This window comes from Moschus berezovskii, chromosome Y (assembly GCF_049115385.1).
Source record: "Moschus berezovskii isolate FMDL1 chromosome Y, NW_MosBer_1.0, whole genome shotgun sequence".
Classification (NCBI taxonomy): domain Eukaryota; kingdom Metazoa; phylum Chordata; class Mammalia; order Artiodactyla; family Moschidae; genus Moschus; species Moschus berezovskii.
In genome coordinates this window covers 8,979,375-8,994,482 of record NC_142489.1, presented here as the reverse complement: position 1 = coordinate 8,994,482, position 15,108 = coordinate 8,979,375, and the positions used below count along the sequence as shown (strand labels likewise).

The 15,108-nt window shown below is 51.7% G+C and overlaps 2 protein-coding genes across 5 annotated transcripts in view; one reads left to right on the top strand and one right to left on the bottom strand.

Annotated features, from left to right (window-relative positions):
• Positions 1–14,287, bottom strand: part of LOC129564114 (steryl-sulfatase) — a 154,010-nt gene extending 139,723 nt beyond the window's left edge. For all 3 annotated transcript variants that reach the window (XM_055437719.2, XM_055437720.2, XM_055437718.2), the window contains exon 1: positions 13,960–14,287. Coding sequence is in view for 1 of the 3 variants with exons in the window: in XM_055437718.2 (XP_055293693.2) it covers positions 13,960–13,973 (14 nt within the window). In the remaining 2 variants the exon portion in view is untranslated. The remainder of the gene's footprint in view (positions 1–13,959) is intronic.
• Positions 13,391–15,108, top strand: part of LOC129564115 (pseudouridine-5'-phosphatase) — a 69,926-nt gene continuing 68,208 nt past the window's right edge. The window contains exon 1 of one of the 2 annotated variants that reach the window (XM_088834544.1): positions 13,391–13,708. Coding sequence is in view for 1 of the 2 variants with exons in the window: in XM_055437725.2 (XP_055293700.1) it covers positions 13,639–13,708 (70 nt within the window). In the remaining variant the exon portion in view is untranslated. The remainder of the gene's footprint in view (positions 13,709–15,108) is intronic. The other variant, XM_055437725.2, reaches the window with a different exon arrangement.

The window sequence follows — 15,108 nt, the reverse complement described above, 5'->3', positions numbered from 1 at the left end:
ACTCCGGGAGTTGGAGACGGACAAGGAAGCCTGGCGTGCATGGGGTTGCAAAGAGTCGAACACGACGGAGCAACTGAACTGAACTGACAACACAGAAGAATGTCTTTCTTTGTAAGTTTAAATTTTATGTAAACACAATACCTCAGGTTTCTTAAAGTCACACACATGACTCGATTCCTTACATATATCATATAAATGTGTGTGCATATCTATATATACACACACATCCCATTTTCATGATTCTTAAACGCTTTGAGCTACTTCAGGTTCTCTGTCTATACAATTTACTGTGCAAATGTATGCTTACTTTAATGCTCTGGGAACCACAATGACTTGCCGGGATGCTAAGTTCATTCTCAGTGATTGCTTCAGGACAATCTGGTCAAGAGAGCTGGAAGGTCCCAGTGGACCCGAAGCATACCAGTAGTCTGGCACTTCTAAAAGCGTGTTCTTGCTGCAGGGTTGGGGAGGGAACAGAGATCCAACCCAACGGGAAGTTAACAGAGGTTACTTTCTTGTTAAAGGGAGTGTGTGATGTGTTTGGGACAATGCTAGGTTTAAAGAAACAAAAATGAGAGAAGTGTATCCTGGACCTCAAGCATTCTGAGTGGACAAGGGGCTTGTGGATTTCGGAGGGACTGTACAAGCTGTACTACTTTTTCCAGGCTTGTGTTATCTTCGGGAAGGAGAGGAGGTGACCAGCAGCCTGCTTTCCTGTACTGTCTTTCTGCTGTCTGCTTCACTGTGGTTTGCTTGGTCGGGCTAAACAGGACAAAACCTGCCTCTCTGGGCAAGGCTGGGCTAAGACTTGCTTAGTCAGACACTGTGCCGCTGCTATTTTGGGTTAACATTCAAATGGCAGATGGAAAAAAAAAACAAATGTTTCTTCATTTGGTTTATTTTTGGAACTTTCATTTTCCTTTTTTTCAAACAGTTTTTTTTTTTTTTTGATGGTGCTCTCCAGGGTAGATAGATAGATAGAGGGTGAGATGGATGGATGGATGGACAGACAGACAAGAATGGATGGATGGATAGACAGACATGGATGGATGGATGAATGGATGGACAGACATGGATGGATGGATGGATGGATATATAGATAAGACAGAGCAATAGACAGATGGATAGACTGGACAGATAGATACAGGGATAGACGGATGGATGGATACATAGTTAGATAGACAGACACAGGTGGATGTACGCATGGATGACAGACAGGTAGACAGATATGATAGCACAGACAGATGGATAGATACACAGATAGACATGGATGGATGGATAGATGGATGGATGTGGAGAAAGAGAGGGACAGGACAGATAGATGGGATGGATGGATGGATGGATAGATGGATGGATGGATGGATGATAGATGTGATAGAGGGATAGACAGACGGATGGATAGGTAGCTAGAGAGATATGATAGAGGGATAGATGGATGGGCAGAGAGATGGATCCACTCAGAGACAGAATCATGAATTCATTTGATTTTCTCATCAGTCATCGGTGAGGGATGTGGTTTTGACAATCCACAGCAGAAGAAACCTCAAACACACAGAGAATATAAAAACAGATAGTTCTGCCCGTTGTTTCCTTGAGAAGAAGCAAGACGCCACTCCCCCTGGACTCAACTGACTTCCTGTTTTCTTCATAAAATCGTCACAAGCCAAGATGCTCATACGTCTGCTCACCACACGCACCACGGGGCTTGCGGGGGAACAGTGGTCAAGACCCCCTGGGAAACCTGGGTGAAATGCAGACATTGGTTCAGGTGGGCTGGGTGGGGCCTGGGGGTCTGCACTTTGGGCAAGGTTCCAGACGGTGCTGAAGCTGCTGGCCTGTGGACCACTTTTGCCGTCTACAACTTCTAGGAGGAAATGGAGCCCTCTCTGGTAGGCAGGTCACCTGGGTGCTAATCTGATAGCAAAGACGGTCAAGATGAACGACCTTCCTGCAAAAATACCAACAGCACCCAGGAGGAAAATACCACAGTCAGAGCATGCAGCCATCCACACCAGGCGTCCCTCCCAGAGCTCCCTGGGCAGGGGGCAAGTAGGTGGGTGAGGGGCCCTACTGCCACGCCAGCTATGTATGGAAGCCAGAGCTTGCTTCTTTTTTCTTTGTAGGAAGGGACTGTATTTACTAACATAGCATATTGCGTTGAGTGGGGGCTTCCAAGAAGGCTCCGTGGTCAAGAATCTGCCTGCCAATGCTGGAGATGCAAGAGATGTAGGTTTGATCCCTGGGTCGAGAAGATCCCCTGCAGGAGGAAATGGCAACCCACTCCAGTCTTCTTGCCTGGAGAATCCCATGGACAGAGGAGCCTGGCGGGGCTACAGTCCACGGGGTCACCTAGAGTCGGACATGACTGAGCATGCATGCACGTTTAGTTGGGCACCTACTATGTGCCAGGCCTCACTAGGATGTGGTGGCAGAGGGGGTTTCTCCTGAGCTTGCTGATAGTAGGTATGGGGCTCAGACATAGCTATATCTAACTGCCCATTTAAGCAAAGGAGAATCATAGCTCTGAAGTACTAACATAGAGCTCAGAGATCACACGGAGTATGTAAATAACGAGATCTTGCTTTTAGGTAGGTGAGAAAGGCATTCCTTTTAAAAAAAAAATTATTGATTTATTTGGCTATTCTGAGTGTTAGTTGCAGCACCCAGGATCCTCCCTGTAGCATGCGAACTCTTAGCTGCAGCCCATGGGATCTAGTTCCCTGACCAGGGATGGAACTCGGGCCTGCCTACATTGCGAGCGTGGAGTCTTAGCCACCGGACCACCGGGGAAGTCCTAAAGCCAGAGCTTTTAGTTTCCCCACCTTGTCACAGGAGGATCCCTGCGTGGACCCATCCTGTTGCTGAACGCGATATGGAAGCCCGTCTCCTCAGGCTGGAGGAAGCGGGGACAAGGCTCGTGAGCCCCCCAGGGCTGGAGCATAGCAGACTCCACAGGCGCCCACCCGCCAAGAGCCTCAGGGACCACCGGGCCCCAGTCTGCCCTGTCACCAGTCTCCGCTGAGCGGTACCCATGCCTCGCAGACGCGTGAAGACAATGGGGCAGAGGCAGGTGATGGAAGGCGAGACGGACGGCTCCAGCAAACCAGCAACCGGACAGACAGACCCTAGCTCTGTCTCCAGGAGCTGAGCGAGCACGGCCAGTTCCCGTCAGCTTCCTTATCTGGCGTCTCTAAGGAAAGGGTTAATTAGCAGGACACTTAACTGGGCTTTACAAGCATGGAAGGACACGTTGTCTAAGCCGCAAAATGACCGTGTTGTTGTCAGAAAGGTGTTGTAAAAATGAATCAGTGAAATGTTTCAGCTCTACGGGGAGCACGTACTTTTTTTTTTTAATTTTTTTCTCTAATGCCTCTTGAATCCCAGACTGAGAGCTTTTTGAATCGGGTCAAGGATTCTTGGAGTCAAGGGACGTAAGGAAGCTGACTGCACGCGCAGGGCGGAACGTCTGAGCTGCTGCTCTGCTTTCTTATTTCAGTAGGCTCCTGGGATTCCATGCACATATGACTCCATACATGTGTGTGCCTGTGTGCATGCAGAGACAGATAGAAATAGAGATAGATGGATAGAGAGATAAACGCATGGATGGATAGTTAGAATACAGATGGATGGACAAGGTAGAAGGATGGATGGACAGACAAGACAGGAGGAGGAGACCCGAGTTCGATCCCTCGGTCGGGAAGATCCCCTGGAGGAGGAAATGGCAGCCCACTCCAGGATTCTCAGCTGGAGAATCCCATGCACAGGGGAGCCTGGTGGGCTACCGTCCGTGGGGTCACAAAGAGTCGGACAAGACTGAGCAACTTCACACAGGCACATACGGTTGGATGGACAAGCGAACGGATAAACGGAAGACGGATGGATGAGTAGATGGTTGGATAGATAGGATGACTGGATGAACAGATAAATCGATCGATGGACACATAGAAGATGGATGGACCGATACACGTATGGGGACACAGAAGGATGGAATCACAGACGTATGGGTGTTTACATAGGAGGATGGATGCATAGCTAGATAAACGGATAGACAGAAGCTGTACGGATGCATGCCCAGATGGAAGATAGGTAGATAGACAGAAGGATGGATGGATGGATAGATGGGTGGACAGACAGAAGTGTGGGTGGATGGACGGATGGAAGGATGGATAGATAGTGGCTGGATCTATAGGACTGATAGATGGATGGATTGATAACCAGACATACAGGAGGTGTTTGCTACTGGCATTTAGTGGATGGACATAAGGAAGGCGTGCAACATATCCTACAACGCCCAGAAACAATCCTCCTGCCGCTAAAAATTATCCTATTATTTTGCCAGGGTGGCCATAGCAAAGTACCACAGGAGGGACGGCTTTTAAATAACAGACTTGAGTGTGTTCTCGCCCAGTCCAGGAGGCTGGAAGTTCACGATCCAGGTGTGGGCAGGGTGGGTTCCTCCCGAGGTCTCTCTCCTGGGTATGTCAATGGCCATCTGCTCCCTGTGCCCCTATGTGGCCGTCCCCCCACCCCTGTGTGTGTCCGTGTGCTGACCTCCTCTTCTTATAAGGACCCCGGTCCTGCGAGATCAGGGCCCACCCTACTGACTTCCTTTTATCTTCATCGCCCCCCCTCTTTAAAGATCTCCAAACACGGCCACATTCAGAGGTCCCGGATGTTCAGCCAGGACATCTGCATTGAATTTGGGGACACACAATTCAGTGGGTAATGACTTTCCTGCCCCAAATATGTTACAGTGCTGAGGTGGTGGTTGGGGAGAAACCCTGAACTCGGGGTACACGAGCTCTGCAGGGTTCCCAAACCTCAACTTACCACTTCTTTCTCTGCGTTTCTTAACCTTCGTGCTCCAGGCCGTGGGGCCACCTGCCCCAAAGGCCACCCCTGGTCTCATATCAGCCAGCGTGGCCCCTGAGGCCAGAGGTCTGCAGCATAACCTGCATTTCCAGTCGTCATGGGCAGAGACTTGAGCTTCAGGCACCTACCTGCCCCTAACGACACACTCCCTGTCTGAAACGCCTGCAGGGGCGGGCTCATGCCTGTCAACGCTTTCTCTGCCGTGTTCACTCCCTTGGGCTGGATGGTCTCCTAACTCTGCAGGATTGGGTGGTAGCTCAAGGAAGGCTGGCGGAGGGCCCCCGTAAAAACCTGCGGGGGAAATGCTCCCTGCCTGCGGGGCTGTCATTGTGAAACTGGGTAACTGGCAGTCACTCTACGTAGGAGAGAAGTAAGCAGCGAACCCGGGTTATTGATTTTTTTTTAAAGAACATAAGACGATATTCTCTGATGGACAGAACGTTCGAGTCCCCCTAGAACTGCTAGCTGGAAGCTGTAACCCCCAGTGAGCTAGGATTTGGAGGTGGGATCTTTGGGTGTTTACTGGTAATTTTCTATATTTTTTAAGCTCATTTAAATGGCAACCCACTCCAGTGTTCTTGCCTGGAGAATCCCAGGGATGGTGGAGCCTGGTGGGCTGCCATCTACAGGGTCGCTCAGAGTCGGACACGACTGAAGTGACTTAGCAGCAGCAGCAGAGCACTTTTTAAATTTTGTATTGGGGTATAACTGATTAACAAATGCTGTGACAGTTTCACTGAAGTATCTGTTTCTGCTCAGTTGCTCAGACCCCCATGGACTGTAGCCCGACAGGCTCCTCTGTCCATGGAATTTTCCAGGCAAGCATACTGGAGTGGGTTAGGGTTAGAAGGGGTCTTTGAGCTTTTACTTGTACTTTTCTTTGTTTTTTTAAGCTCATTTAGAGCATATTTTTTTAAAACTTTTTATTTTGTATTGGGGTATAGCTGATCAACAAATGCTGTGACAGTTTCACTGAAATATGTGTGTCTGCTCAGTCGCTCAAACCCCCATGGACTGTAGCCCGCCAGGCTCCTCTGTCCATGGAATTTTCCAGGCAAACATACCGGAGTGGGTTAGGGTTAGGACAGTTGAATTAAAATGCTGTGTTAATTTCTGCTACACAGCAAACTGACTCACTTATACACATGTATGAATACATTCTTTTTTCATATTCTCTTCCATGACGGTTTATCACAGGATATTGAATATAGGTCGTTGGGCTATACATTTGGGCCTTGCTGTTTATCCATAGGAGTTTAGTTCTGATTTCAGCTCAGATTGCAGGGTTTTCAAGGGGAAAACCAGTCCCCCCAATTAGCTGCTTTGCAAAAGGCACCTTTTTAATATAACAAAAGACACCTTGGAGAAGCAATTCTCCAACACCTCTGGGGTGTCTGTTATATCCACATCTCAATTCTGATCTGTCCACTGGGAGACAGCATCAGATCCCTCAGTGTAAGGGCTCCATCCTACCAAACTGCCCCCCACCCAACCCCACTTTCTTCAGACATCAATCAAAAGTCCAGATAGTCACCTGTCCTTCCAACCAACCAGCTTTAGGCCCCAAGTTCCTCCAACCACCTTCTCGAGTTTCATTTCCTACAGTGGCTCTCAGAACTCAGGAAAACAGGTTACTTCCGTGTTCACCGAGGACATGACTGTGGAACAGCCAGAGACGCACCGGGGAAGGATATGGAGGTACGGGGAAAGGACACGGAGCTCCCACACCCTCTCCAGGGAACCACGGTCCCATCACCTCCACGGGCTCACTGCATGTTTTTATGGAGGCTTCATTATGTGGGCGTACTGATTATACCATTGGCCACCGGTGGTTGGTTCAACCTCCAGCCCCTCACCCCTTCCTTGGGCGCTGGGGGTGAAACTGAACCTTCTGAGGCTCTCATGAGAAAATCTATTTGGGGCTTCCCTGGTGGCTCGGTGGTAAAGAATCTGCCTGACAATGCAGGGCACACCAGTTAGATCTCTGGTTCAGAAAGACCCGCCATGTTGAGAAGCAACTCCCCTGTGGCGCAGCTACTGAGCCTGTGTTCCAGTGACCCCGAGCTGCAATTACTGAAACCCAGGTGCCTTAGGGCCTGTGCTCTGCCACAAAAGAAGCCATTGCACTGAGAAGCCTGGGCCCCACAACTAGAGAGTAGCCCCTGCTTGTCTCAACTAGAGGAAAGCCCACACAGCAACAAACACCCAGCACAGCCAAAAATAATTAATTAACTACAATGAAAAAAAAAAGAAAGCAAATTGGTTCCCCTGGCAACCAGTCCCCACAATTAAGCTGCTTTGCGAGAGTCACCTTATTAACACAACAAAAGACACCTTTATCTCTTTCCTCATTTAAGAAATTGCAAGGGCTTCAGGAGTTGCCTGAAATGCAACATGTATTTCTTATAACTCCCAGGGAAGTAATTAGACTTAGATGAGGTCACGAGGGTGGTTCAGTTCAGCTCAGTCGTTCAGTCGTGCCCGACTCTTTGCGACCCCATGAATCACAGCATGCCAAGCCTCCCTGTCCATCACCAACTCCCGGAGTCCACCCAAACCCATGTCCATTGAGTCGGTGAGGCCATCCAACCATCTCACCCTCTGTCGTCCCCTTCTCCTCCTGCCCTCAATCTTTCCCAGCATCTGGGTCTTTCCCAAATAATATACGTTTCTGTAGATCCACACTTTACACGTATGTATGTACATACCTTATGCATACATGGATATACTTTATATATATTTCTATCCATCCAGACATGAGGACTTTCCCTGATGGCTCAGAGACCGCCATGCAGGAAATGCAGGACATGCCGGTTGGATTTCTGGGTAGGGAAGATTCCCGGGAGGAGGAAAAATGGCAACTCACTCTAGTACTCTTGCCTGAAAAATCCCATGGATAGCGGAGCCTGGCAGGCTACAGTCCAAAGGGTCACAAAAGGTTAGACATGACTGAGCACAGAGCACATATAAAATACATATTTTATGTATATAACAGATATGCTATTATATACATATATATAAAGACATCAAAGTTCCACTCAAGACATCGGTACTTTGGGACTTGCCTGGCAGTCCACTGGTTGAGACTTTGCCTTCCAAAGGAGGGGGGTGCGGGTCTGATCCCTGGTCAGGAAGCTAAGATCCCACGTGCCTTGGAGCCAAAAAACCAGAACATAAACAACAGAAGTGATACTGTAAGAAATTCAATAAAGACTTTAAAAATGGTCCATATAAATAAAAGGGGTTCAGGATGGGGGACACATGTACACCTGTGACTGATTTATGTCGATGTATGGCAAAAAACCACCACAATTAGCCTCCAATTAAAATAAATAAATTTAAAATTATTCTCCAAAAAAAAAAAAAGATATCAGTACTCTGATGCCTGTCTTCCATCTCCTCTACCTTAAACTTTCAAGCGGCTCCCCTGTGAGTTCTCCAGCTAAAGGACTGTCGAGCACGGAACCCTGCACCTGGAGGGGGCATGCTGGCACCTCCCAAACTCACCACAAAGCCCGTCTGCTCCTGTCCGTAGGAGCCCCAGATGTTTCCTGCATCTTGAATCAACAAAGCCCTTTGGGATTCGGCTCAGCCGCTGTGATGGATGCACTGTGATGCTCTGTATGTGTAACCTGCAGGTCGGGCCTCACCCATCAGCCTCACACTTGCTAGGATCAGGGCAGACAGAGCTACGGGAGGAAACTGGAAGCTGCTGAGGGTCATCTGCAGGGCTGGAACTGCTTCCAAAGAATACCTGGCTTCTACGCAGCTCTCCAAATACCACACACAAAAGGAAACGTACAGCCGGAAGAACCAAGACAGCAAAATAAGGAAGTTGGTGTACGTTGGGACTGTGGGCTTCCCTGCTGGCCCACTGGTGAAGAGCCTGCCTTGCAACGCAGGGGACACCTGTTCGATCTCTGGTCTGGGAACATCCCAGATGCAGCGAGGCAACTAAGCTCAGGTGCCACAACTCCTGAGCCCTTGTGCTTCAACTACTGAAGCTGGCATGCCTAGAGCCCTCGCTGTGGGACATGAGAAGCCATTGCAAGGAGAAGCCTGTGGACTGCCACGAGAGAGTAGCTCTCTTGAAGCAATGAAGACCCGGCACAGCCAGTAAACAAATAATTTTTTAAAAAAGAAACAAGGTGATACTGTATATAGAGTGGTCTTCCATGGTAGCTCAGACGGTAAAGCGTCTGCCTACAATGTGGGAAACCCGGGTTCAGTCCCTGGGGTAGGAAGATCTCCTGGAGAAGGAAATGGCAACCCACTCCAGTATTCTTGCCTGGAAAACCCCATGGATGGAGGAGCCTGGTAGGCTACAGTCCATGGGGTCACAAAGAGTCAGACACGACTGAGCAACTCACTTCACTCACATACATGTATGTATATATATTTTGGGGGAATCCCAGGTGGCGCAGTGGTAAAGAATCCACCGGCCAATGCAGGAGATGTGGGTTTGATCCCTGGGAGGGAAAGATTCCCCTGGAGGAGGAAAATGGCGACCCACTGTAGAATTCTTGCCTGGAGAATTCCAAGGACAGAGGAGCCTGGCGGTCCTTGAGGTTGCAAAGAGTCAGACACAACTCAGTGACTAAACAACAACAAACAGCCCCTAATGACATGTGTAGTAACCACTTGAATAGAACACATTTTCCTGTTTTTTTTCTAGTCGTGACAGAGACGCATGACTCAGGTTTCTCATGGTTGTTGATATTTTGAGGTGTCTTCCATTGTGAGCAAGAGACGTTTCTGAAGGGTGTGGAAAAGCAGACTTAAAAAAAAAAAAAAAAGGCTTGAGCCATGTTTTCAAGCCTTGTGGGAGAAGTTTCCCAATATATCTCATCTGCAACTGTCCTGCACTGAGATTTTGCCCACTTAGCCTCGGTGAAAGGGGAACTCCCCTCTGCCAGCACATTGGTTTCCTGTAAGTGAACAAACTGGATTGTCTGCCCAGACGTGCCCAGGGTTGCAGTGGCTGAAACAAGGCAAGGGGGACCCTCCAAGTATTTCTGTGCCAGGCAATCTCACACCTTCATCACCTGCATCCATGTTTGCTTATTTTTGCAGCACATCATCACAAAGCATCAAAACCCAGGCAATTCCGTAAGCGCCTTCTAAGGAGCCCCTTTTCCCTAACACAGAGCTTTCCTATAGCTTCCGCCTTACCCTTGCTGTTTCCAATTCTTAACCCTGTCATTGGGTTTTTTTTTTTTTTCTTTCCCTTTTGAAAACACTCCTTTTGTCTAAGGAATCAACAAAGTTGTTACAACCAGCAAAGAGTAACTCTCTCCTTTGTGTGTCCATGGACATTTCCAAAAACGGAAAGAAGCCGAGCAAGAATTCTAAAGGGTCCAACAGGTGAGCCTGGGCAGACAGGAGGCCCCCAATATTTGTGGAATAACTGTGTTTCAGGTTGAAGTGTGTCCCTCTCAGAAAAACAAACAAACAAACAAACCCTGCATAGGAGGGACTTCCCTGGTGGTCCAGTGGCTAAGACTCCCTGGCTCAATGCATGGGACCTGGGTTTGATTCCTAGGTGGGGAGGATCCCCTGGAAGAAGGAAATGGCAACCCGCTCCAGTGTTCTTGCCTGGAGAATCCCATGGACAGAGGTCGAGCCTGGCGGGCTACAGTCCGCGGGATCACAGAGTCAGACAGGACTGAAGCGACTGAGCACGCATGCACGCAGGAAACTAGATTCTGTCTGCTGGAAACTCAAGCTCTCACATGCTGCAACTAAACAAACAAGATGCCACAACGAAGATTGAAGATCCCGCAGGCTGCAACTAAGACCCAGAAGAGCCAAATAAACATAATAAATATTAAAAAAAAATAATAGTGTAGGAGTCCTAACCACCAATATGTCAGTGTGACCTTACCTGAAGAGAAGGTCTTGACATAGGTAATTAAATTAGAATGTGGTCATGAGTCTGGGTGGCAATCCTGGATGACTGGTGTCCTTATGAAAAGGGGAATGTGGACATGGACACAGGTGCATGGAGAGAAGATAAGATGACGAGATAAAGAGATACGATGGCTGTGGAGGAGCCGAGGAGAGAGGCCTGGAATCAACTCTCTCCTCAGAAGGCGTTAACCCCGTCCACCCTCTGATCCCGGGCTTTTGGCCTTCGGAACTGGGAGGCACTAACTTCGCGGTGTTGCGTCTACCCACTCTGGAGTCCTTCCATGCAGCAGCCTAGCACATTTGGAGAAGGAAATGGCCACCCACTCCAGTATCCTTGCCTAGAGAATCCTGTGGACAGAGGAGCCTGGTGGGCTGCCATCTATGTGGTCGCACAGAGTCGGGCACAACAGTGATTGAACTGAACAGCTTGCTCGGGCTTGCACCATATATTGCTTTCGTTTCACACACAAGGAAAGGAAGGCACAGAGGTTTAACGCTGATACGTGCTAAACCAAGGTGTCTGACTGCCCGGTTTACACACTTCACCAGAAGTACAACACTCACATTTTAAAGTCTCTGCAGCTTTCTTATTTCTGCCTCTTGAAAGATCCTATATTTATGTTTAAACATGCATTTGAAAATGAAAATCTCTCAGTCAGTCCTCTCCTGACTCCTTGCAACCCCACGCACTGTAGCCTGCCAGGCTCCTCTGTCTGTGGACTTATCCAGACCCAAATATTGGAGTGGGTAGCCACTCCGTTCTCCAGGGGATCTCCCCAACCCAGGGATTGAAACTAGGTCTTCCGCATTGCAGGTGGATTCTTCACCAGCCGAACCACCAGGGAAGCCCAAGTATACTGGAGTGGATAGCCTTTCCCTTCTCCATGGGATCTTCCCAACCCAGGGATTGAATACAGGTGTCCCACATAGAAGGCGGACTCTTTACCATCTGAGCCACTCTGGAAGCCCATTTGCCAACATGCATTTACAATACCAGCTAACAATAAATAGAAATGGGTTGGCGGAAGGTATTTCTGAGAGTGGGAAGAAAAGAAAAGAAATGCTGCTTTTCAGCTTGCGTTCAGAAAGTTTGGGGGCGGGGGTGAAGAAAACTCAGTAATCAAAGGTAGATGAGAAATACAAAGCAAAAGCAGCAAGGCATTTAAGACGTCTGCCAATGGACTTCCCCGGTGGATCAAACAGTAAAGTGTCTGCCTACAATGCGGGAGACCCAGCTTCAATCCCTGGCTTGGGAAGATCTCCTGGAGAAGGAAATGGCAACCCACTCCAGTATTCTTGCTTGGAAAATCCCATGGGCGGAGGAGTCTGGTAGGCCACAGTCCATGTGGCCTCAAAGGGTCAGACACGACTGAGTGACTTCACTTTCTTGGACAGCAAGGAGATCCAACCAGTCCATCGTAAAGGAAACCAGTCCTGAATATTGACTGAAAGGACTGATGCTGAAGCTTCAATCCTTTGGCCACCTGATGCGAAGAGCTGACTCACTGGAAAAGACCCTGATGCTGGGAAAGACTGAAGGCAGAAGGGGATGACATGGTTGGATGGCATCACGGACTCAATGGACTTGAGTTTGAGTAAGGGCTTCCCTCGCAGCTCAGTCGGTAAAGAATCTGCCTGCAATGCAGGAGACCCGGTTTCAATCCCCGGGTTGGGATGATCCCCTGGAGAAGGAAATGGTAACCCACTCTAATATCCTTGCTGGAAAAATCCCATGGACCAAGAAGCTTGGTGGGCTGCAGTCCATGGGGTCGCCAAGAGTCAGGCCCGACTGAGCAACTAACTTTGACAGCACACTTTTGCAGTAAGCTCCGGGAGTTGGTGATGGACAGGGAAGCCTAGCTGTGCTGCAGTCCATGGGGGTCGCAGAGAGTCTGGACACGACGGAGCGACTGGACCGAAGCTAAACCGATTCCGGCTGTCTGCTAGCAGAGTTGGGCTGCGGAATCGCGCTGGGAGACGTACCAGCCAGCGTCTCTCGGGGCTACAGGCGCTCTAGGAGGGGGACCCCATGACTAAGGCCATCGTGCTGCCCATGTACTCGGTGGCTCTGCAGAGACAAGCACTGCAGGCGCGGTTGTCCCTCCCTGTTCAGGCGCGTTGCAAACTGGAGCTGTACGCGCATAGGCACGCGGCTCTGCTGGGGCCGGTGACGGCTGGAGATTGAGCCGCGTGGATGGACGCGGACAGGAGGCCCGCGCGCGCGTCTCGGGAGCTTCGCGAGGAGGCCGGCCGCGCGCATGCGCCGAGCGGCTGTGGGGCTCGGAGCGCGCGCTTTTCGAGAGGGGCCGCGCGAGGAGGCGAGAGGCGCGCGTGCGCAGAGCGACCCCCGGCTCACGGTTGGCGGGGGGCTGGCCGCAGCGCGCGTGCGCGGGAGCAGCTTCGGGGGCGCGAGCGCGAGGAGGAGGAAGCGGAGGCCTGGGACTGCGCGTGCGCAGAACGGCTCGGGGCGCGCGGGGCAGGCCGGGAGCGCGCCTGCGGGAGCAGCTTCGGGGGCGCGGGCGCGAGGAGGAGGGAGGAGGAGGAGGTGGCCCGGGACTGCGCTTGCGCAGAACGGCCCGGGGCGCGCGGGGCAGGCCGGGAGCGCGCCTGCGGGAGCAGCGTACGGTGGGCGCGGGCGCGAGGAGGAGGGGCGCGCGTGCGCAGAGCGGCCCGGGGCGCGCGGGGCAGGCCGGGAGCGCGCCTGCGGGAGCAGCGTACGGTGGGCGCGGGCGCGAGGAGTGGGGGGCCGCGCGTGCGCAGAGCGTCTCGGGGCGCGCGGGGCAGGCCGGGAGCGCGCCTGCTGGCGCCTCCCCCGCTCCCGCCCACCCGGCGCGTCGGCAGAGACACGACGGCACAATGGCGGCGCCCGTGCCCTCTCGGCGTCCCGTCACCCACCTGCTTTTTGACATGGACGGCCTCCTGCTGGGTGGGTAGCCTGCGGCCGCCTCCCGCCAGGGCCGTCTGGGGACGGGCGGGAGGGGAGGCGCAGGCCGTCAGCGCCGGGGTCGGGGGCGCCCGGCGAGCTCAGGGACCACCGTGCTGGCCGTGGAGTCTCTTGCTGAGGTTCCCCCCACCCCACAGCGCAGGGGCCGCGAGCGCTGCGCGCAGCAGCCCTGCCTCAGTTTCCCCATCTGCACCCCCGCCTCCAGGGGGCTCAGCCCTCTGAGCTGCACGCACCTGGTTGGTAGCATCCTGCAGGCAGGGCATGGCCCTCCATCCGCCGATTTGCGGGTTTGTGTGTGTTGGGGGCGCGCGGGAGCCTCTGCCGACGTCTGCAGGCGTTTGGGGGTGACCTAGCCGGAAGGCGGGAGTGCCATCCAAGCGGGGTTGCCGCTGAAGGTCGCGCTCTCGCAGTGCACGGGACCGGTCCACGGCCACTGCAGACTGCAGACGCTCCTGATCCCCAGCGTCTCGTGCGGAGCAGGAGGAGGAGGAGGAGGTGATGGTAGTGGTGGAGGCCTGCTCAGAGGTCCGGCTGGGCAGAGGGACTGCCAGCACGGACATCCGAGCGGGCAGCCGCTTTGCAGTGCGGTGCCCGGGTCCCCACCCCGCCGCTGCCCAATCAGAATCTGCATTTTTTTAACCCAAGTGCCGGAAAGTTGGAGATGCATACAGCGCCCAGGGAGTAGTTTAGCAATCCCGCGCACCCGCTCCGAACTTGTCCTGCAGTGGCTTGGTGGTAGGTGTGAACTCCACCAACCGAAACGGAATTCAAGCAGGATTCATAGAAAGCACTCCCTTTTTATAACTCAAGAGCCAACTAACTGCCCTGAGCACAGCCTATGGCTTGGGCCGTTTTTTCCATACCGGCGCCAAGTGTTACACAACGTTAGGGCCGGCGTGTTCCTGACTTCAGTCTCCGGAATGTTTCACAGAAGTGTAAAAATGTGTGCATACTGTATATACATTACCGACTTGGTGGAGGTGTGTGTACTTTGTGTGTGTGTGTGTGTGTGTGTTAGTCATTCAGCCATCTCCGACTCTGCAACTCCATGGACTGTAGCCCGCCTTGGTGGAGGTGTGTGTACTTTTAGTGTGTGTGTGCGTGTGTGTTAGTCATTCAGCCGTCTCCGACTCTGCAACTCCATGGACTGTAGCCCGCCAGGCTCCCTCTTTCTATGGGGATTCTCCAGGCAAGACCACTGGAGTGGGTTGCCATTTCCTTCTCCAGGGGAATCTTCCCTGCCCAGGGGTCGAACCCCAGTCTCCTGCATTGCAGGCAGATTCTTTAGCGTCTGAGCCACCAGGTAAGACTTTCTTGTACTTTAATGCTTCCTCTCATAAAATCCTGCAACGTGGGAGAAAATATGTGTGTTTACTAACTGA